This window comes from Musca vetustissima, unplaced genomic scaffold (assembly GCF_032173495.1).
Source record: "Musca vetustissima isolate MV318-11 ecotype Yass unplaced genomic scaffold, APGP_CSIRO_Mvet_v1 utg22112, whole genome shotgun sequence".
NCBI lineage: Eukaryota > Metazoa > Arthropoda > Insecta > Diptera > Muscidae > Musca > Musca vetustissima.
The window spans coordinates 109,502-133,127 of NW_026875607.1; the positions used below are offsets into that span (position 1 = coordinate 109,502).

The 23,626-nt window shown below is 30.0% G+C and overlaps 2 protein-coding genes across 2 annotated transcripts in view; one reads left to right on the forward strand and one right to left on the reverse strand.

Moving 5' to 3' along the window:
• LOC133338125 (uncharacterized) overlaps positions 1-23,626 on the reverse strand; it is a 67,717-nt gene that overhangs the window by 38,508 nt on the left and 5,583 nt on the right. The gene's annotated exons all lie outside the window — the stretch shown is intronic.
• Positions 5,030-9,143, forward strand: LOC133338126 (odorant receptor 67d-like). Its single transcript, XM_061546311.1, has 5 exons — positions 5,030-5,203; positions 7,673-7,984; positions 8,047-8,579; positions 8,657-8,846; positions 8,931-9,143. The coding sequence occupies exons 1-5, from the start codon at positions 5,030-5,032 to the stop codon at positions 9,141-9,143; spliced, it is 1,422 nt and encodes a 473-aa protein (XP_061402295.1).

Genomic DNA, 23,626 nt, shown 5'->3' on the forward strand with positions numbered 1-23,626 from the left:
TTACAATGAATTAAACAAAAATTAGAGTTTGCAATGGCAGATGTTTTAAAAATGTCCAAGAAGGATTGTTTAAATTGTGTGCGTATCTTTATGTGTGTGAGTTTGTATTAAATGCTATTAAATCTCTTACACACTACTACCCTCTACACCACCGCCACTTGAGTTTATAATAAGCCATCGAAATAAATTTCAATTAACCATTTGTTGTTGTTGCTTTTAATAAAAGTCTGCCAAACTTTAATTCACATTGGCAAAAGGGTTGTATGATGATGAATTGTATATGAAGAAGTAATTATTTCAACTTTAAACTATTGTTGTTATTATTTTTTTTGTATAGACGAAACAACCCTTGGTTTCTGTCAAGTAGTTACTGGCTTTATACATTTTTTTCGCAAATATATTTTAGTTTCGTGTTAAATATTAATTTTCTAAATTACAACCCCTTGAATTTGGATTTTTATTTTATTCAAATTTTTGGATCGTACATCATAACAACAACCCTTTGAGATATTTTTTTATTTAATAAAACTAGATTCTAGTTGTGATGAAATTTTAAAATGTTTGCTTTTATTTTCGTATTTCGCTTCTTTAAAAATCCGCTCCCTGAAACAAATTCTTTAAAAAAAAAATCACTCCATGATTAACAAACCACGCTTTATAAGCCTTGAGAAAAATATTGTTTAAAAAATACAAGCCATGCTGACCTTTGATTTTTTTAAAGTCAAGGCTTTTCATATTCCCTGAAAAAAAAATTCAAGGGATTTTTCAATATTTTTATTAAAAAAAAATATTTAAAAAAAATTCAAGCCTATTATGGCCTTAAAAATATTTTTTAAAAAAAATCCAAGCTTAATATGACCTTAAAAATATGACTTTAAAAAACCATGCCTAATATGGGCTCTGAGAATTTTTGAATTAAAAAAAATCTACACCATTTAAGTAGTCCTAATTTTTTTTATTTTTTTAAAATCCACGCTTAAAATGACCTTAAAAATGGCTTTAAAAAACCATGCCTAATATGGGCTCTGAGAATTTTTGAATTAAAAAAAAATCTACACCCTTTATGTAGCCTAACATTTTTTTTATTCTCTAAAATCCAGGCTTTTAAAATGAGGAATCTTTGTACACAAAATTTTATCGATTTTTAGAATTCAAATGTCATCTCCAGGTTATCTATATTTATTTTCCAAAATTCCAAACCGAAATAATTTGTGTCACACAATTAAATTCATATTAACCTAGAGGTTGTTGGAAAGAAAAATTATCCTGAAAGAGGGTAAATATTAAAAGTTCTTGGAAAAAATGTGTGACATCCAACGTTAATATGCAAATACCAAGTTACAGCCTATTCGGATTAAAAATGTGACTATACTTCCCGAAAGTACCGAAATTTGGTAGGGGACTACCCTAAAAAATGGATAAATATTGATAATATATATATATATATTCGGTATAAATTTTATATGTACCGATTTCTCTTGTTCAGTGAGATATACTGAAATTTGATGGAGAATATTTTTGTCCTTTATACCATCCTTCAAAAACGACATCTAGTGGAACAAAATGGTACAAACTCGCAATAAGATCGGTTTTAAACCCAAAAAATTGTTTTCATCTGTTTAAGAGTTTTTTGTGATAAATGACGTCTATATATTCAGTATATATAATACATATACCGGTTTATCTTCTTCAGTGACTTATACTGAAATTTGATGGAGAATATTTTTGTTCTTTATACCATCCTTCAAAAACGACATCTAGTGGAAAAATGGTACAAACTCGCAATAACATCGGGTTTAAACCCAAAAATTTGTTTTCATCTTTTTAAGAGTTTTTTTTGTGATAAATTGACGTCTATATATTCGGTATATATAATACATACACCGATTTCTCTTGTTCAGTGACTTCTACTGAAATTTGATGGAGAATATTTTTGTACTTTATATCATACTATTCAGACGACATCTAGTGGGAAAAATTGGTACAAACTCGAAATAACATCAGCTTCAACCAAAAAAAAAAATGAGTTAATATTTTTCGATTTTTTTCCTAAATTGAGGTCTATATATTCGGTATATATATTATATATACCAATTTCTTTTGTTCAGTGACTTCTACTAAAATTTTATGGAGAATATTTTTGTCCTTTATACCATCAATTTAAAACGGCATCTAGTGTGGAAAATTGGAACAAACTCAAAATAAGTTTATAACGTTAAAACGAGTTTTCATATTTTTAAAATTTTTTTGTTCTCAATTGACGTCTATATATTCGGTGTATATAATAACATATACCGATTTCTCTTATTCAGTGACTCATGCTAAAATTCTATGGAGAATATTTTTGTCCTGCATACCATTCTTCTAAAACGACATCTAGTGGGAAAATTGGTAAAAACTAGGAATAGGATCGTTTTTAACCTCAAAAATTCGTTTTCATATTTTTGACGTTTAGACTGATTTTTGACTTTTTGTGTTTGTGGGACTTATAGTAAACCGGTATGGCGCACATTTTTGCGGAATATTCTGTCCTGCTATAACCCCGCTTTGAATGAGTTTTCAATCATTTCTGAAAAAAGGGGAGCGAAAAGACCACTTCAGAGAATCTACTGAGGGTTAGTTGGTATTTTTTGCAATAATTTTCAGAACACTTAATAAGCTGTGGATATTTAAAAATATTTTTTCTAGCATCCTTTGGAAGTCGTGGATTTTCTAATAATAATTTTTCCATACTCTCCACTAGGGGAGGGGGATTTAAAAAAAATAAATTTCAAGACCTGTGGATTTTTTAAATTTTTTTTCTGGACTCCCTGCTAGGTCATGAATTGTTCTAAATTATTTTCTATACTCTCCACTAAGGCGTAGTTTTTTTAACAAACTTTCAAGATTCTTTAATAAGCTGTGGATTTTTTAAAATCATTTTTCAGGGCCCTTAATTAAATGTGGATTTTTTGAATAATTTTTCAGGACTCTTTAATAAGCTGGGATTTTTTTTTTTAAATAATTTTTCAAATCCTCTTAATGAGCTGTAGATTTTTAAATATATTTTTTATGTTATGTTAAAAAGACATTGTCTTTTCCCCCAACAAAGTCGTGGATTTTTTTAATAATTTTTCTAGACTCCTTACTAGGTCATGAATTATTTAAAATTTTTTTTCTATACTCTCTTCTAAGGCGTGGATTTTTGAGAATAATTTTTCTAGACTCCCTTGTAAGTGGTGGATTTTTTTAAATATTTTGTTTAGTCTCCATTCTAAGCCACTAAGTCGTAGATGTTTTAAAAATAATTTTTTCTGTACTCCTCACTAGGACATTAATTGTTTAATTTTTTTAAAACCAATTTTTTTGAATTTTTTTTTAATTTTTTTCTAGCCTCACTTCTAAGACATGACTTTTTTTAATATTTTTTTAGACTCCCTTATATGTCGTGTATTTTTTAAAATATTTTTTTATACTTTTTAAATATTTTGTTTAGTCTCCATTCTAAGCCACTAAGTCGTAGATGTTTTAAAAATAATTTTTTCTGTACTGCTCACTAGGGCATTAATTGTTTAAATTTTTTTAAAACCAATTTTTTTGATTTTTTTTAATTTTTTCAATATATGTTTTCTAGACTCACTTCTATGACATGACTTTTTTTAATATTTTTTAAACCAATTTTTTTTGATTTTTTTTTTAATTTTTTCAATATATTTTTTCCAGACTCACTTCTAAGACATGACTTTTTTTATATTTTTTTAGTAACACCTTCTATGTCGTGTATTTTTTAAAATATTTTTTTATACTCTCCTCTAGGACGTGCATTTTTTAAAATAATACTTCTAGAGGCCATTCTAAGTCGTGGAATTTTAGAAATAATTTTTATGGAGTCCCCACTAATTCGTGGATTTTTTAAAATATATTTTCGTGACATTTTCTAGGTGGTAAAATGTTTTCTTTTTTTCTATACTCTCCACTAAGGCTTGGATTTTTAAAATATATTTTCTAGACTCCCTACTAGGTGGTAAAATGTTTTAATTTTTTTACATACACTCCACTAAGGCTTGAATTTTTTTAAATTATTTTTCAGAATCCCTTAATGAACTGTGGATTTTTTAAAATATTTTTTTTATATTTTCTTAATACTAATTTTAAGAGTTATTTTTAATACTAAAACAGGACACCGTGTCTTTAGTAAATATCAAAAATGCCACCAAAGATGATTTCAATGATTTCAATACTTTGGCATTTCCATTTTTTTTTTTTTATAAACAAAACCCAAAATCAAACCTTGAAAATGCATTAAAAATTTCTACAAAAAAAGACGATGAACATTTTCAAAAGAAAAACACAAAGATTCATTGATCACTTAAAAATGTGTGCGATCATTAGAATTATGGTTAAAAAAAGAAAACAAAAATTATAAACACTAATATAAAATCAATATTGGCTAAATGATTTTTTTTTTGAATCATACTTTTTCGAATTCAAAACCAAATGGTCATTTGGGTTGTGAAGGTGGTGTTTGAATTTCAACAGAAAAATATTTTTTTTTTTTTGAGGAAATGATTAATAGTCTTAGAAACTAATCTGGAACCCAAATCAAACAGACAAAAAAAAACACATTGGAAACCCACTCAAGTTGTCGGGCGACAATAGTAGTGACGGTGATGATGATGACAACAAAACTTAAAACAACTAAATCCTCCTCAATGAGAACAAAAATTAAAAACACGAAATTTTATTTTTCTTGCTTTTTTTAAATAAAGGTGTGTGTTTCTTTTTTATTAATAAAAGATTTCAAACTCAGAGAAAAAAACGAAACTAAACAATGATATAGGCGACCAATATAAACGATGTGTTGAAAATATTAAATAGCAAAGGAAAAAAAAATCGCATGCACGCGGAGTCTCGTTGACTAACATATTTAATGAATTAGCTGTTAAGTTTTGCCTTAAGTAGAATTAAAACAACAAACCTCGATATCCCCCCCCCCCCCCCCCCCCACTTCCCACCTCAAACACTAATGAAATTAGTTTAATGTTGAATGATGGTAGGTAACGCTTGCCTAACCCAAAATTATGTTAAATCCCGCTCAAATAAATTTTGCTCCTATCAAGATGCTAGGGAGCTGACAATGATGTTGATCGCCGTCATCATCATCATCATGATCATCGTGTTTAACCTCATTATTATTATGATTAAGGTTTGTGATCAAAAGATTGTAGGTCTCATTGAAACCTAAACGACAAATGTTATGTGTATAACCGGAGCGAGCTATGCTTCGGAAGAAAAGGAAGTAATATTTTATTTATATGTCTACTTTTGGTTTAGCTGAAATTCACTTATGGCAAAAAACACACCCAAAGAATTTGAAAATTTTCAAAAAAAAAAAAACACATTGCAACAGCAACAACGACAACCTAAATATTATCTCAGAGGAAAAATCAATGAAACCGTTTTTCCTGTTGCAAAATGCGAATGCGTGCGCCATACTCCATTTATGATGATGTTTGACACAGATCGAAATGGGGTTCAATGGAAGTTGGATCAAACAACAAGTTAGAGCATAAATTCTGCAAGTAAAGAATAAATTCTAAATGATAAGAAAATTTAAAAGATTTTTAGATGGTAGATATTTAAAATTTTAATCGAAACCGTAGCTAATCGTACATAATACGAAGTTATCCAACCGGGTATTTCGATAGCTGTTCACTTTTGAATATGTCCTTCTTGGAGACTTAAGAAACTAGGTCATTGTGATGGAACTATTCCCTAAGAGTTATAAAAAATTATCCTCAATAAAAACCGAACTTTTTATAACCTCCAGCATGGAGCGGAATGACAAATTTAATATCCACTCAAAACGGAACGGAAAATTCACACGATAATTATTACCGTAAATAGTTTCACCTCCAATTCCTTTTACATATAATTTTGTTCGACGATTTTTGTTTTCGACATGATTTTGAATATCCGACGGTTGAGTAGTGAATGGCGGAGAGGAACTGGTCTCAACTATAGTACACCATTTGATACAAATGCAATGCAATTCTCAATCAATTGTTCATTCGCAATTAAGGGTGTGGGGATGCAGGGTAAATGTGGTGCAATTATATGTTAGGGTATGTGGAAAGTATTTCCTTAAAGCTTTCTTTTTCTATTTTGTTTTTCTATAATTATGTGACAATTATTTTAGCAACAATTAGTATTTTTCCGGCCCACCGTACTAAAGATAAGGCGTACATTGTTTACAGAAAATTTGTCCTCTGTAATTTTAAAAATATTTCTCTAGTTTTTATACCCTTCACCACACTGTGGTACTGGGTATTTTGTCTTTGTGCATATGTTTGTAACAGGCAATAGGAATCGAGATAGTCCCATGTTTCCTTTTGAGAATATGCATAGAATCACGTTCATAGTCGATTTGTGCATATCCGTCTGTCTGTCCGTCTATGTATTTTTGTGAACAAAGTACAGGTCGCATTTATGATCCGATTTAGATGAAATTTGGCACAGCTCATTTACTTGGCCCAAGGATGAACCCTGTGGAAATGGAAATTTAGATATAGCTCCCATATATAGTTTCGTCCGATTTTATGTATAAATCCCATATATATTTTCGTCCGATTTAATGTAAATGGTGTACCAAAGTCCCTATATATCTTTCGATTTCCACGAAATTTGGCATAGAGTAATGAATTAGGTCTAGAATTATGTGTGTTAAGTTTCGTGAAAATCGGTTCATATTTAGATATAGCTCCCATATATATTTTGGTCCGATTTTATGTAAATAGTGCACCAAAGGCCCTATATATATCTTTCGATTTGCACGAAATTTGGCACAGCGTACTGAATAGAGTCTAGAATGATGTATGTTAAGTTTCCTGAAAATCGGTCCAGATTTAGATATAGCTCGCATATATATTTTCGTCCGATTTAATGTAAATTGTGTACCAATGTTCCTATATATCTTTCGATTTCCACGAAATTTGGCATAGAGTAATTAATTAAGTCTAGAATGATGTGTGTTAAAGTTTCCTGAAAATCGGTTCAGATTTCGTCCAATTTTAAGAAAATGGTTCACCAAAGACCCAAAGGTAGGCCGATTTACAGAACATTTTGTACAACGTACTGAAGTTAATATAACCTAACGAATGGAAAGTATTGAAATCGGTTCAGATTTGGATAGAGCTCCTATATATATTTTCTCCTGATTGTAAGTACATGATGCACCAAGAACTCAAAATGTGGCCATTGGCAAGTTTCGATGAAATCAGTTTAGATTTCGATATATATGTATATATAATGGTCTTTAAAAAAATTCGACGTCAGTTTGGATTCATCTGTTGAATATACCCAAAGTAGTGAAGGTTATCATATAGTCGGCCCCGTCCGACTTTACTACTTTCCTTACTGGTTTTAATGTAATTTTTCCAGAATAACCACAATATTTTTACACTCCCTCTACTAGGTGACGGCATCGATATAAATTATTGACTATCAACAATTAAGTGTTGAATTGTTGGAATGTTAATTGTTTAATTGCAAAAAAATACCATTATTGTCCTTTAAAAGAGATCAGGTGAGTTTCATATTTAGTCGAACAAAACTGCAAATAATTGCAACTCTCCTACCCTTCCTCCTCGTCCTCCTACATGGTATATATTACAATTATTTGTAATTAACACAGAATACAGGAAATGATGATCCAACAACATTCAGTAGAGTACAACAGTCGAACTCGCAACATATCATCATGTCACAGAAAATATCCGAACGTCTGTACAAAATTGTACGTATTACAAAGTTTTGTGCCAATATTTGTGGACTCGATATTTATGAGGATGATTATCGTGTGAATGTTCGCACAATTTTCACGATTACCGTTATTGGGGTATCCTTCGTATTTCTCACCTATGCCATGCTCGATGGTTACTACCAAGAAGGAGACTGGACCATTCTAGTCCAGGTTATATCATTGGCAGGTGGTACTTTGCTGCAGGTGAAATGAAAGCAATAGTTTATCTTGTATCGTGCCGTAACTAAAACTTAAATCGATTTTAGGGATTTTTTGTGGTAATTCTCTTCCTAACGAAACAGGAAAAATATCGTTTTCTACTCAAAGAATCGATGGCTCTTTACGAGAAATATGAACAAAAGGACTCGGATTATCGCATGTATCTGAACAAGGGTATACTTCTGTTGACCAACTTTATGAAGATTTGTGCTTTTATTAATTTAATGCTGGTACTGGGTATGAGTTCGGTGACCATTATTTATAACTTCATATTCGGGACCTATGAAACATTGGTCTATGGCTATTGTCCATGGGTTAGTATCTACACAACTGGAGGTCTGTGGGCCACAAATGCGGTACAGGCCTTGTTTATAGCCGTGGGTGGTTTTGGTTTGTATTCCGGTGATATGTCAGTGCTGACACCGATCTCTCAAATACCCACATTTAAGGGTATACTGCAGTGTAAATTTCGTGAAATCAATGATCTCTTGGATGATGATTACGACACGGAGTTGGAAAAGAAGTCGAAGACTTTGGCTGCTCTCAAGGATATTCTGCAATTTCATCAGAAATATTTAATGTATGTTGGGAGGGGGAGTGTGGGTGGGGTTTTCAGTTTTCAAATGTTTAGACATAAAAATTACAAAAAATCTACAGATTTCTTGAGGTTAGCCGGGATGCTGTTTATTGGAGTGTCTTTGTCAAAATGGGAACTTGTTTCATTGGTGTTGCCTTTGCCCTATTCTGCATCATGTTGGGCTCTTGGCCAGCTGGTTACATTTATTTGCTCTACTGTTTTGTAATGATGCAGGTATTTTGCGGTATGGGCACCTTGGTGGACATAACTGTAAGTTGTGTGTGTGTGTGTTTTTTCATTTTTTAAGAACCGATTTTTTTATTTATTTATATTTTTGAATAATTTTTTATGTAGAATGAAGAATTTATTCAATCATGCTACAATGATGCCCGCTGGTATGATCTGACCATATCGGAAAAGAAAATGTTGAATATTATGCTAATGATGGCCCAGAAAACAGAGGGCCTAACAATTGCCTCAATAATGCCGCTCTCCATGAATACGGGTCTGCAAGTTACCAAGACAATTTATTCGCTAACAATGTTATTGTTGACATTTGTCAACTGATTTGAAAAAAAATGGATACATATTTGTTTTTGCACTATATATTTGAGTGTAGTTTTGCACCATTCTTAGAAAAATTAAAAAATAAAATAATATTTGTAAACAAAACAAAACAAAAATAAAATAATATTTGTAAAATATTGTAAAACAAAAAATCCACGCCAAAAAAAAAATATTTAAAAAATCCGAGCCTTAAAAATAAATATTTATAAAAAATCCACGCCAATTTTTTTTTTTAAGACGCCTTAAAAATTATTTGAAAAAATCATAAATGGTAAGGCTTAAAAAATTATTTAAAAAATCCACGCCTTCTGTAGGAATGACCCTTTAAAAAAAATATTAAAAAAATCCACGCCTAATTTTTTTAGTCTACGCCTTAAAAAATATTTAAAAAAATCCAAGCCTAACTTTTTTATTATCTACGCCTTAAAAAAATTATTTAAAAAACTCGCCTTAAAAAATTATTTAAAAAATCCACGGCTAATTTTTTTTAATCTAATCCACGGCTATTTTTTTTTAATCTAATCCACGCCTAATTTTTTTAATCTACGTATTAAAAAAAATTATTTAAAAAAACGCCTTAAAAAATTTTTTAAAAAAATCCACACCTAATTTTTTTGTAATCTACGCCTTAAAAAAATTATTTAAAAAATCCACGCCTAATTTTTTTAATCTACGCCTTAAAAAAATTATTTAAAAAAATCCAACCCTTTTTTTAATCTACGCCTTAAAATTATTATTTAAAAAAATCCACGGCTAATTTTTTTAATCTACACCTTCAAAAAATTATTTAAAAAATTCACGCCTTTAAAAAATAATTAAAAAAAAAATCTAGACGCATTAAAAAATTATTTAAAAAAAATTCCCATTTTAAAATTATTTAAAAAAATCTAATCTTAATAAAATCTTTTTTAAAAAAATCCACGCCTATTTTTTTTAAAAAATCTACGCCTTAACAAAATATTTAAAAAAAAAATCCTACAAATTTTTAAAAAAAAATCTATGCCTTAAACAAATTATTTAAAAAAATAAGACTCCTTAAAAAATATTTAAAAAAATCTAGACTCCTTAAAAAATTATTTAAAAAAATCTAGACGCCTTCAAAAAATTATTTAAAAAAATCTAGACGCTTTCAAAAAATTATTTAAAAAATCCACGCCTTCAAAAAATGTTTAAAAAAGCCACGCCTTCAAAAAATTTTTTAAAAAATCCATGCCCATTTTTTTTTATTCTACGCCTTAAATTTTTTTTTTAAATCCATGGCTAATTTTTTTAATCTACACATTAAAAAAAATTATTTAAAAAATTCACGCCTTAAAAAAATAATTTAAAAAAATTTAGACGCCTTAAAAATTATTTTAAAAAATCTAGACGCATGACAACAATATTAAAAAAAATTAGACGCCTTAAAATTTTTTTTAAAAAAATCTAAACGCATGAAAACATTATTTGAAAAAATCTAGACGCATGAAAACATTATTTAAAAAAAAATCTAGACTCCTTAAAAAATAATTTAAAAAAAATTTGACTCCTTAAAAAATTAAAAAAAGCCAAGCCTTCAAAAAATTATTTAAAAATCCACGACTTCAAAAAAAAAATGTTAAAAAAGCCACGCCTTCAAAAAATTATTTAAAAAATCCACGCCTTCAAAAATTATTTAAAAAATCCACGCCTTCAAAAAATAATTTAAAAAAATTCACCACTAAAAAATTTTTTGAAAAAATCCACTCCTTAAAGAAATTATTTAAAAATCCACGCCTTCAAAAAATAATTTTAAAAAATCCACCACTAAAAAATTTTTTTGAAAAAATCCACTCCTTAAAGAAATTATTTTAAAAAGTCCACGCCTTAAAAAAATTATTTAAAAAAAATGCACGCAAAAAATATTTAAAATATCCACGCCTTAAACAAATTATTTAAAAAAATTCACACAAAAAAATTAAAAAATCCACGCCTTAAAAAATTGTTTAAAAATATCCACGCCTTAAAAATAGTTTAAAAATATCCACGTCTTAACAATTTATTTAAATAAAATTTCCGCCTTAAAAAATCATTTAAAAATACCCACCCCTAAGAAATTATTTAGAAAATCCAGGCCTTAAAAATTTAAAAATAAAATCCAGTCCATTTTATGTTGAAATGGTATAAAAATATAAAATTTATGTATGGCTGGATTTTTTTTAAATATTTTTTTAAGATATTAGGGTTTTCCAAAAAAAAACAAAAAAAATAAATACTTTTCATACATCTTCAAAATAAAAACAACAACAAAATATTATCACCAATTAATTGTTAATTTTTTGGAACGTTTAATTACCTTCTCTAACCCCATGATGGAATAACAAATTCCAGCCAAAATCTAACCAAATACGACAAGCATACAACAAGTCAGCTAGCCAGCCAAGCGACCAATCCAACATAAATTGCTGATAATCGTTTTATTACGTGCTTTTAATTTAAACTAATTTCAGTTGCTAAAGTAATTGCGTTTTGGCGTTTTTTTTCTAACCCAGCATAACAACTAAAAAATTCAATAGAAACAGAAACAACAAAAATAAAAATTAAACCCTTATATTTTCATAGTTCCTACAGACAAAAAAAAAACAAAACTTCGATGATCGGGAAAAATAGAAACAGTAGCTGACAAACTAAAGTTTTTACAAATTGTGATGTGGAAATTTTCTTATAATAACAACAACAAACAAATTAATGAATTTAGTTTAAAATGTGACCCCTCTCCTCTCACCCCCAGTGCCTTACATTTGATCGTACGATATTACAGACCCCTTTCCACAATATTCCAAAAAAATTGACAAAAAAAATTATTTAATTGTTTTATTGCCATCAAATGGGAATGCGCCTCTGTTTTATTGTCTGTTTGAGAACACCGAATAAAATGCGGGTTATACGCATTTTAATTGTATTTGTTGTTGTTGTTGTTGCTGTTAGTGTATATTTATTCCACCATTACTCCTGCTGTTCATGCCGTTGTTGTTTTGCTGTTTTATTCTTTTTTTGTTTTTATTGCTGGCGTTTCGATCTTTTCGTGAACATGAATAATTTTTCAACAGCAGCAGCAGCAGCAACACCACCGAACCACCAACTGTAACCCCTTAAAAGCAAAAAGGCGTTAACCATACCCGCTACTGTTGGTTTTGAACTTTTTTTCTTTTTTTTTTTTTTTTTTGTTCGTCGTCAGCTTCAACAGCTCCACTTGATCGAGAGAGAGAGAGGGAGAATAAGAAAAAAAATATCCAAATGGTATGATCACCGGTGATCTCCCCCCTCCAACAAAAAAAAGAGCTATAAAACAACACACTATCGATATCTAAAAGTAAGTATCAGTGACGATGTTTGAATATCTTTACTAAGTTTATTTGAATATTGCTATAATCGATGGCTTTTTGTTTTCTTATATGGGTACTGAGAATATTGGGGTGGATCGTAAAAAAAGTACTTACTTATATAGCAGTTTTGGAAAATTTTAATCTTGGATACAAAAAAACTTACCTGAAAAAGAAAATAAATTAATTAAATTGTTTAGTAAAAATATTGAAAACAAATTATCCGAAAATGGTTATTATCGAAAAAATGTTAAAAAATGGAAATATATAAAATATATATTTTTTATTAAATAATTATTAATCATTCTAATATTTTATTTAAAATAATTATCGATATTTTTATAGAAATTATTTTCGATTATTTAATCGATAACACAATATTTTTTTTTTTTGGTGATTTAAAATTGTTTGTCTTCTTTCCCTCTCTCCTCTCTCTCCCCACTCTCCTAGCTTTTTGATCTTGCACATCATAGTGCAACATGAATTTATTGCCCTGCATCATGCCAAATCAATTGACAAGCAATCGTTGTAATTAAATTCATTCGAAGAGGGAGCGAAACAGAACAGTATTGAAAAAAAAAATCAAATGGCAAAATCTGCAGAAAAGTGGATTTTTTTTAAATTTTCAACGACAACACACACACACATTCCACTCGATACAATGTTACGTTCTATTTATTGGCTATTAATTAGAAATAATAATTGTTGTTGTTGCTTGTTGCTTGTCTGTCTGTCTCCGCAAATCGAAAACATTGTATGCATATTAAATATATTTTTTCTGAAAATAGTTTCTTTCAATTCGAATTCAAGGTGGAGACCGGAAAGAATGTTTTGTAATATGGTACACATCATCGTATTTGCTAAAAATAATTGGGGAGGATGGGAATTTTTGAAATAGAATAAAACAAAATATTAAAAATAAAATGTGGGGTAAATATTACCATGAAAGGAAAATTTTAATTTAATTGTGGAAGAATTAAAACAAAAAATCAATAATATTGACATAGGGAAGTGGGTAATGTGGAGTGAAATTTTCCACCAAAGGAAAATTTAAAATTTTTGTAAAACAAATTAAAAAAAATAAAATAATATTGGGTGAGAAAATTATTGGTATAGGGAAGGAGGAAATATTGGATGGAATTTTCCACCAAAAGAAAATTTAAAATTTTTGTAAAACAAATTAAAAATTACAATTTTTGTAAAACAAATTAAAAAAATTAATAAATTGTGAGAGAGAAATATTGGCATAGGAAAGGGGAAATATTGACTGAAATTTTCCACCAAAAGAAAATTTAATTTTTTTGCAAAACAAATTAAATAAAATTGGGAGAGAGAAATGGACCTTCAACATATTATAAAAAATAATAATAAATAAAAATATCCCGAAAAAAATTAAATAATATTGGGAGAGAGAACTGAAACCTAACATGTCTATGTATTATAAAAATAATAATAAATTAAAATATCCCAATTTTCTGTACCTCTCCTACCTCCCTTCCCTATAAACATGGCCTCAATATCCAATAAATATTAAATAATTTCCCCCTCTGTAATAAAACTGTACTTTGTACAAATTTTAATTATTTTTTTTTCTTTATAAAGAAATTGCCATATTTATATGCGCCAATGATCATCATCGTCCGCATCATCGTGATTGTCATCGGCATCGATTACTTAGTTAAAATAAATGTTTATTTTTATTTCAACACCATATTTATTTGATGATTAAAACAGGCAGACACACACACACCTTCACATACCATTAAATTGGCTTAACACACACACACCAGTAAGGCAGCAAACAATTCCTCTGTGGCAGTTTTAAATTAATAATTAACGAGCTCTTTTTTTGTTGGTTTTAGTCAGCAACTAAAGAGGATGTTCGCTCACAAGGAGAAGTGGAGATTCAATGGGGAGAGAGGAGGAGGTAAATATCAAAAAATCCCACCAAAGATTCCTTACAAAAAAAAATCAATCTGGTCCCTAGAAGAAATGAGTATTGGAGGGTGGGAAGCAAGAGAGCAGTAAGCGTAACGGATATTCAATTGGAATTTTGCACATACTTAACAATATTTTAATCAATTGAAAAATACAAAACAATTCAATACACTGGCTAACTGACTGACTGCCTGCCTCACCGATTGATTACCTTGAGACTATATCTTCTAGTCTCTCTCGTTTTATAGTATCTTGAAAAGAATTGTATTTTTTTCTTCTTTTTTTAAATACGAACGTGTTTAGAATTAAATTCCTTTTAGTCAAATGAGACAATAACAATAATAAAAAGCAGTTCTCCAGATTCAGTGTGTGCTTAGTTATGAATTGTTTTTTGTTGATGGCGATGATGATGATTTTTATATCGGGAATTGATATTTGTTATTGTTATGGGTTTTTGTTTTTGGGTAAATAATTTAAAATATATTTATATATATATCTTATATACATTAAATATCTTATTGAATAAGATATCAAATAAATTCCGAGGAAATAAGACAAAGCGTATGATGATGATGAGGATGTGATAGAATAATAAGAACACGTTTAGCATTAAAGAATATTTTTGCAATAACATTTATATTTGAATAAAAAAATCAGAAAGTATTTTTTATGGAAAAATGCTATAAAATAATTATATGCAAAATAAAAAATAAAAAAAAAATTTTTATTTTTTGAAAATACCAAATGTTTTACAATTTTTTTGAATTATCCCCAATGGGATAGAAAAATTTCTATAGAAACACCTATCGATAAGTACTTCTATAAAAAAATGCCACCGATAACAAGATTTCTCAAATTAAAATGTATGAATAGTAATAGTATCTATAAAAAAGTTTTATCGATAACAAATATTTCTATAGAAATATATTTACAAGATTTTCCAGGTTTTTCAATTATGAAAATTCAAGTTGGGAAAATTGGAAACGTATCGATAATTGGATTTTCTATGGAAATACATATCGATAATAAGTATTTCTATACAAAATAAATATCGATAAGAATATTTTCCAAATCAGAACGTATGCGTAGTTATAGTATATTTAATAAAAAATTATCGATAACAAATATTTCTATAGAAATATATCGACAACAACAATTTCCATAGAATTCCACATTCAACGTGGATTATCGCGGCAATAATGTATCGATTGGCATCAATCGCTCAATGACGAAGTTCGTGAAATGAAATTCACAGAGAAACGATCGTATTGTCTCTGATCTTTGATCCAAGGCATAAACTGATAAATGCAAGTTGGCAATGTGAAAGTCCGTGTGATAGAGTGATTCTTGGTCATTTCATGCACCAGCGTACATGGGTCCCGTACAATTGAAAAATAGATCTGTTCTGCAACGTATGGCGATTAATTCTGCATAGTACATAGCAAATTTTTTGGCCTAAAATCTTCGGAGAAATTTGAAATACGAATTACCACACAATGCAGGTTCTCAAAAATCGGTTCAACCCAATGGCTTTTGAATCGGCCAAAACGTGGCGCCCAATGAAAAATGGAAGAAGAAAAACATACAAGGGAAAACGCCGCATTGTGCATAATGAGCACACTCACATCAGCTCAAATCAGGCCTTTATTGACCGTCCAGATGTGAAATTAATGCGTGATCCGACCTGACTCGCCAGAAGATGATATGCCGAAGGGTTCAAAAACCAAAATTCAAGGTGTATCAATCACAATGGAAAAAGTGTATGAGAATGGAAATTGATTTAAGCGCATAAAAAAGTGTTGAAAAATAACAATATGGATATATATGCGGATTTTCCTTTTCATGCTAGATATATATAGCCTGAGTATTAATTACAAAAAATCCTTAGAACTTGTGACATTTTCATTTTCATAGCGATATACATATTTGTATTAATTCGTTAGACTTTCTTTTTATAGCGATATCACTCAAGTTCCTTTTAAAAGATCCTCTCTAAAAGCTTTATATAGAATTTCGAGATCTCACACAGCGTATCCATAATAAAAATTATCTTGAGAGGACTTTTTAAAGTAGTCTTATCTTTCATCCAGTAGATTTCTTATAGTCTGAAGAGCTCTGGTGGATGTGATCAAAAACCCAAACTTCGATTCAGATACCCAAGGTTTGCGGCAAACATTTTTTTGTTTAACAATTATTTAGAAGGCCTTGTAGAAGTTGTTTTTATTATTTAGAACACTTCAGAAGGCCCCCGGAAGTCCTTATATGTAGAATATCCTGCAGAAATAATACCGCCTAGAATTCTTGTTATAAAATTATATAAAATATAAGCTTTAAAACTCATACATATAGTTTTCAAATTAAATACCTTCACCGCGGATTGAAGACCACCTACAGTCCTCTATTATTTTCCGTATACCCCAATTGCCGAAATTATGACAATTTTAATAGATGTTAATAATTTATTTTTATTAGCAAAAAAATATATCCATTTTGTTTATTTATACACATGGTGCAAACAAATATTTTAATGATTATTACCAGAGAAATGAGTTAAACCAGAAATGTAAAAACAAACAAAGAAGGAATGCAAACTAAAATTCTTTAAAATTATTTCCTAGTTCTCCCCTTGCGCATACCCCCCCTGCCCCGTTTGACTACAAATCCGCGATAAAAATTTTGTAATAATTTATTTAATAAATTTATAGATTTTTGCATAAATTAGAAAACAAGAGGCGTGGGTAGGGGTATAGGCAAAAAATTAGTGGGGATGTTGTTGTTGTGGTTTTTTTTTCACACAAATGAGAACAACAGCAGCAACAACAACGAAGCTACTAATAAATTAATTTAACCTGTTCAACACCGGTATAACCAATACCATAACCGCCACCACCATGTGATGTCCCCCCTTTGCTCTTAAACTTGTTGTTGTTTTTTTTTTTTTTGTGGTATATAGCCATTTGATTTGGTGCTGTTGGCTTGCTGACTGGTACTGGGGGGGCTGCTGCGACAAGCAGCAGCTTGTTGCTGCCGCTTATTTTGAACTTTTTCCCCATTGGCTTAGAATATAGAAATCTTGTTTAATTTATGCTGTATTATTTTGTTGTTTTTTTTCTGTCTTCATCATGAATTTAAAACAAAGACTGATTGGCTGAAAACTCGTTGTAGTTTTTTTTTGTTGTGTTGTTGTTGATTTTTTTTTATTTTGTTTAAATGAGAGATAAATAAATAGCAGCAGCAGCCACAGCTAGCTAGCTGGCAAGCTGTTTTTTATGTGGTTGTTATTGTCGTTAAATTATTGTTGCTGTTGTTGTTGTTGTTGAAAAGCAACAATGCCCCCACAATTTGAATATTGTTTAAATATGTATGTTTTCAGTTGGGGCGTAGCCATAAAGCACAACCTCATAAACGATATGGTTTATTATTCAATCCCTGCTGTGGTCATTATAGGTGAGAAGGTGCACTTAAAAAAATATTAAGTTTTTATGTTTAAATATTTTGTCTATAATTGTATAAACAAAAATATTTCAAATAATTTTAGTATTAAAAAAATTAATGGTTTCATATACATTCTAAAAAGGACCATACGAACTAATGACATAACCTTTCAAGATGCATATCTTATGATGGGTCTCAAATGTTCCCCATGCCATACTGGCAAACGAAAAGGGCAAATTGAACACTTTTATATAAAGATAACCAACTATAAGTCTATCATGAGGTTTTCAAAGATGGAAAACCCTGGATAGATTGTTTACAGATCCATAGGTCGATGTTTTTTTTAAATAATTTTACAACTCCCCCGAGATGCGGGTCTGTCGCCACTACTGTGTATATTTAAATTTTTGTATCAAACCCCAATTGTTCTCTTTTTTTTTTGCTTTTGTAGAGAATGTCAAAAAATAACTATTCAAAAAAATCGATAAAATCAATTTGATGTAAAAATTGAGCGGAGTTCCTGATTCTCTACAAATCCAATTAAATTCTTTCCTATCTGCCACCGAAGTGTCATTACTTCGATTAGGTGTTATGTTTGGGGACATGAGCTGTTAAAATCTACAGTTTTTAGAAGTTACAATTCAAATAATGTTTCGTCTCATAATAATTTGTCAAACTATCTGTCTGCCTGCTATGGTCAGTAATTATGTTTTGGTCTAGCCACAGAAATGTAGATAAACATACACACATAGATACGCATTTTGGACAAACATATGTTGTTGTTGCAGTTTGACAATGTGTGATTGTATTCGAAAACATTGATTGATTAGAGTTCGGATGTTTTTAATGTCAACTTTGTGGTTCATTAAAGACAATATTTTCTTCCCTGGGAGTGAATTCTTCAACAGAATTTCATGAATTTTTCAACAAAACACGAAGGCAATTTATGGAAAAAAATATTTACAACAATTTATTATTATCTATAGAAAAATATTTCTCAGACCAGTAAGTTGTTGATTTTTATTTTATAGAAAAAACCCAAACAGATCCACAGTCTGCGTTTTTCTGTAGAATAAATTTCACTGGTAGGAGGTTTTTTTCTATAGAAAAAATACTTCACAGACCTCTTGTCGGTGTTTTTATTCTGTTGATTGGTGATTTTTTCTATAGAAAAAAATTTTACAAGATCATCAGGTCTGTGTTTTTTCTAAACAACAAATTCTGCAGACCTGGTCTGTGTTTTTCTATAGAAAAAAATATTCTTTATAGAAAAAATTTCACAGACCCCTAGATCTGTGTTTTGTCTATAGAAAAAATTCTGCAGAACCTCCGGTCGGTGATTTTTTCTATTGGAAAAGTCTGCAAATCCTCAGGTCGGTGATTTTTTCTATTGAACAAATTCTGCAGACCCTCAGGTTGGCATTTTTATAGAAAAAATTTCACATATAAATATGTCGGTGTTTTTTTTTTTTCTATAGAAAAATTTCTGCTGAGAATCTGGACTGTGTTTTTTATAAAAAAAAAAAAATCTGGAGACCCTATAGTATGTATTTTTTCTGTAAAAACAAATTCTGCAGACTCTCAGGTAGGCGATTTTTTTTATAGAAATATTTCAGTAGATCCTAAGGGCGTTTTTTTTTTAAAAAAAAAAACAATCTGAGGATTTTCATGTGTGTATTTTTCTCTATAGAACAAATTTTACTACCTTCAGAGATCGGTATTCTATAAAATACTTTTCAAACGCCCCTGAGCTGCGTGTCGGTCCACCACGTTCATATTGAAAATTTCTATACCAAAAACCTAAATTTTTCTTGTTTTTGTTGCTATTACGTAGGACGATAATATTTTTTGCAACATGTCAAAAGTACATTGAAATAAATTAAAAATTATAATGAATGTTACATTGATTTAGTACTCATTCGGCAAATATTTAACATTGTTGTAATTGGGATGCATCATAACGACACATATGGGCCGTTTAGATATCCCTCCCAAAAGAAAAAAAGAAGAGTATAGAAAAATCTAAAATCAAAAGAATAACGACAGCCGAAGCAACAACAACAAAAAATAAAATTGAAATCCAATTTGAAATAAAAATTAATAATTATGCCAGTGAAAAATAAACTGATGGAAATTACATGAGCTCGGAGGATGCCGCTTTTATCAAAACATTGAACGAAGTAGAACCGCATAGAGTGCCAAAGGAGGAGGTGATGGCAGCATAAGATTGTGTCCATGTGTTAATGTAATATTTCGTTCATCTCCTATCCACAATTACTTACTGTATGGATGGTTCCTCCTTTTATGAAACTTAGAGTAACATTTAATGGTCTCTAGTCAACCAACCGATCCCCCTCAACCTAGCCATCAAGTAGTCACTTGCCAGCATCAAAAAGTTTTCATAAACAAAAAAATTTTCAAATCCAAAAGAAATGAGCAGAAGTAGAACTGTTTATAAAAATATCACTTTTTAAGCAATAAGACTAAACATCAATCGCCCTCCCCCATCAATTCTTACCCCTGTTGCTGTACTACAATTATGATTATTATTATGATTGGGAATGATGATGTTCAAATGATGATGAGTTTGTTTTATTCATTTCAATTTCAAATGTTCAGAACAGGGTTTTTTTGTTGTTGCTGCCTTCATTTTATGTTTTTATTTCAAACATTTTTGATTTGTTTTTCTTTTAGTTGCTGTGCATGTGTTTAATTGTATCTTAAGTTTATTAAGACAAGAAGAACAAGAAAAAAGGAAGAACACCATGCATCCAGCGGAATTACATGAAGGCAGTCGGCACTTATGACTGCATGAATGAGGGAAGGGTGAAGGGGTTACAAAAATATGGTGTTACATATTGCATTAAAGTACGAAAGGAAGTTTTGCATTCTGTCAGAATTTTGAAAATATACAGTGAGTGTAAAAAGTATTTTGCCTCAATAAAAATTTGAAAAAATTCCAATATATACGTCTGAAGCCAGCAAACTAAAGATGTAAAATGACTTATGTATGATGGAGTACATTTGTGGACATATTTAAATCGTATTTCTGCAAGAATCACAGCGAAAGACCTATTGGTCTCGAAGATATCGGCCGAAATATATAATAACCCAAAAATGTTTATCACAAAAAAGTATTTTGCTTTTTATTATAATTTTAGAAAAAATTGTAACATTGAACACGTTTGGTCCTTTTATAGTTACAATTGCGGTTAACCACATACTATAACCGATTTGACCACGGTTCCATTACATCACGGCATTTTTTCGTGGGTATTTTCTCACATTTACATTCAATACATTCTCCATCAGTATTTCATTTAATATTTGGTATTTTCTCGTCCTAATCTTAAGATGAGAGTATTAAACATAGTCATTGCGGCTTCAAAACTTCCCAAATATGTTTAGAATAAAAAAGAAGAGGTTTTGCCAAATATAACGCGAGGACAGAACCTTAAAAACTATAAAAACCAAAATCCGACAAACAAATTATTTAAAAAAATTCGCGAAACCCAATTTTTCTGACTTCGAAATTTGTATGGTCCAGTAATATTGATCTAGGAACCAATATATGCAATGGAAATACCAATAAGGGGGTCAGATTCAAAGATATGGACAGTTCTAAAACAATAGTAATAAACAACAATACATGAAGTTGGGAGAAAACTTCATTATTCGTGAAATCCTATTGTCTTTTGAAAAACTGTGGTTGCTGGTGGCGAATACGCATTCTATGTTTTATCTCCGATTAACACCATCAGTTGCGAATAAAATGCAGTAGGGAATAAACGGGTCGATGTATTCATTTTCGAAATAAGATGTATTTCTATTGCCAGAAAACCGTCCATATATTTGAATCTGACCTCATTATTGCTATTTTCATCGTATATTTTGGTTCCTAGATCAGTAAAAATGAACTATAAAGTTTTCGAAGTTAGGAAAATGGGGTTTCGCGATATTTTTTTAGATAATTTGTTTGTCGGATTTTGGTTTTAATTGTTTTTAAGGCCCTGTCCTCGCAATATATTTTGTAAAACCTCCTTTTTATTATTCTTAACATATTTGGAATGTTTTGAAGCCGCGACGACTATATTTAATTCTCTGATTTTGAGATCAGGACGAGAAATTACCAAATATTAAATGAAATATTGCTGGAGAATGTATTGAACGTAAATATAAGAAAATACTCGCGAAAATATACCGTGGTTTATTGGAATCGTTGCCAAATCACTTATAGTATGTCATTACCCGCAATGGTAACTATAAAAAGACCAAACGTGTTCAATGTAACAATTTTTTCTAAAATTATAATAAAAAGCAAAATACTTTTTTGTGATAAACATTTTTGGGTTATTATATATTTCGGCCGATATCTTCGAGACCAATAGGTCTTTCGCTGTGATTCTTGCAGAAATACGATTTAATATGTCCACAAATGTACTCCATCATACATAAGTCATTTTACATCTTTAGTTTGCTGGCTTCAGACGTATATATTGGAATTTTTTCAAATTTTTATTGAGGCAAAATACTTATTACACTCACTGTATCTCATAATTCTTTTGAATTATCGAAAAGAAAAGAGATATTAGGGAGGAACGAAAAAAAACATAGGAAACATTGCTCACAAACAAAAAAATGTTTGCTGTAGAAAGTGATAGACATGAGGGGTTGTGAAATAAAAATACCGACCTAGGTGTCTATGAAAAATTGTCTATAGAAAAATCGCCCATGAAATGTTTTCTATAAAAAAATAGAGTTTGTGAAATTTCTTCTACAATAAAAATGACCGAACTGAGGGACTGCCAATTTTTTTCTATAGAAAAAATCACCGATATTGAATTATTTAAAAAAAAAATCCACGAACTGAGGATCTGTGAAATTTTTCCATAGAAAAATTCATCGACCGATCTCAGGGTCTGCGAAATTTTTTATATAGAGAAAATCAACGACCTGAGGGGCACAAACAAAAAATGTTTGCTGTAGAAAATGACAGCCATGAGGGGTTGTGAAATAAAAATACCGACCTAGGTGTCTATGACATTTTTTCTATAGAAAAATCACCGATGAAATGTTTTCTATAAAAGAAATACAGACCTGAGAGTCTGTGAAATTTCTTCTACAATAAAAATAACCGAACTGAGGGTCTGTAAATTTTTTTCTATAGAAAAAATCACCGATATGGATTTTTTTTTAAGAAAAAAATCCCCGAACTGAGGGTCTTTGAATTATTTTCAATATAAAAATTCATCGACCAATCAGAGGGTCAGCGAAATTTTTTTATACAGAGAAAATACGATGAAATGTTTTCTATAAAAGAAATACAGTCCTGAGAGCCTGTGAAATTTCTTCCACAATAAAAATAACCGAACTGAGGGACAGCGATTTTTTTTCTATAGAAAAAATCACCAATATTGATTTTTTTTTAAAGAAAAAAATCCCCGAACTGAGGGTCTTTGAATTTTTTTCTATAGAAAAATTCATCGACCGATCTGAGGGTCTGCGAAATTTTTTATATAGAGAAAATCAACGTCCTGAGGGTCACAAACAAAAAATGTTTGCCGTAGATAATGGTAGCCATGAGGGGTTGTGAAATAAAAATACCGACCTAGGAGTCTATGAAATTTTTTCTATAGTAAAATCACCGATGAAATGTTTTCTATAAAAGAAATACAGACCTGGGAGTCTGTGAAATTTCTTCTTCTACAAAAAAATAACCGAACTGAGGGACTGCGATTTTTTTTCTATAGAAAAAAATCACCGAAATTG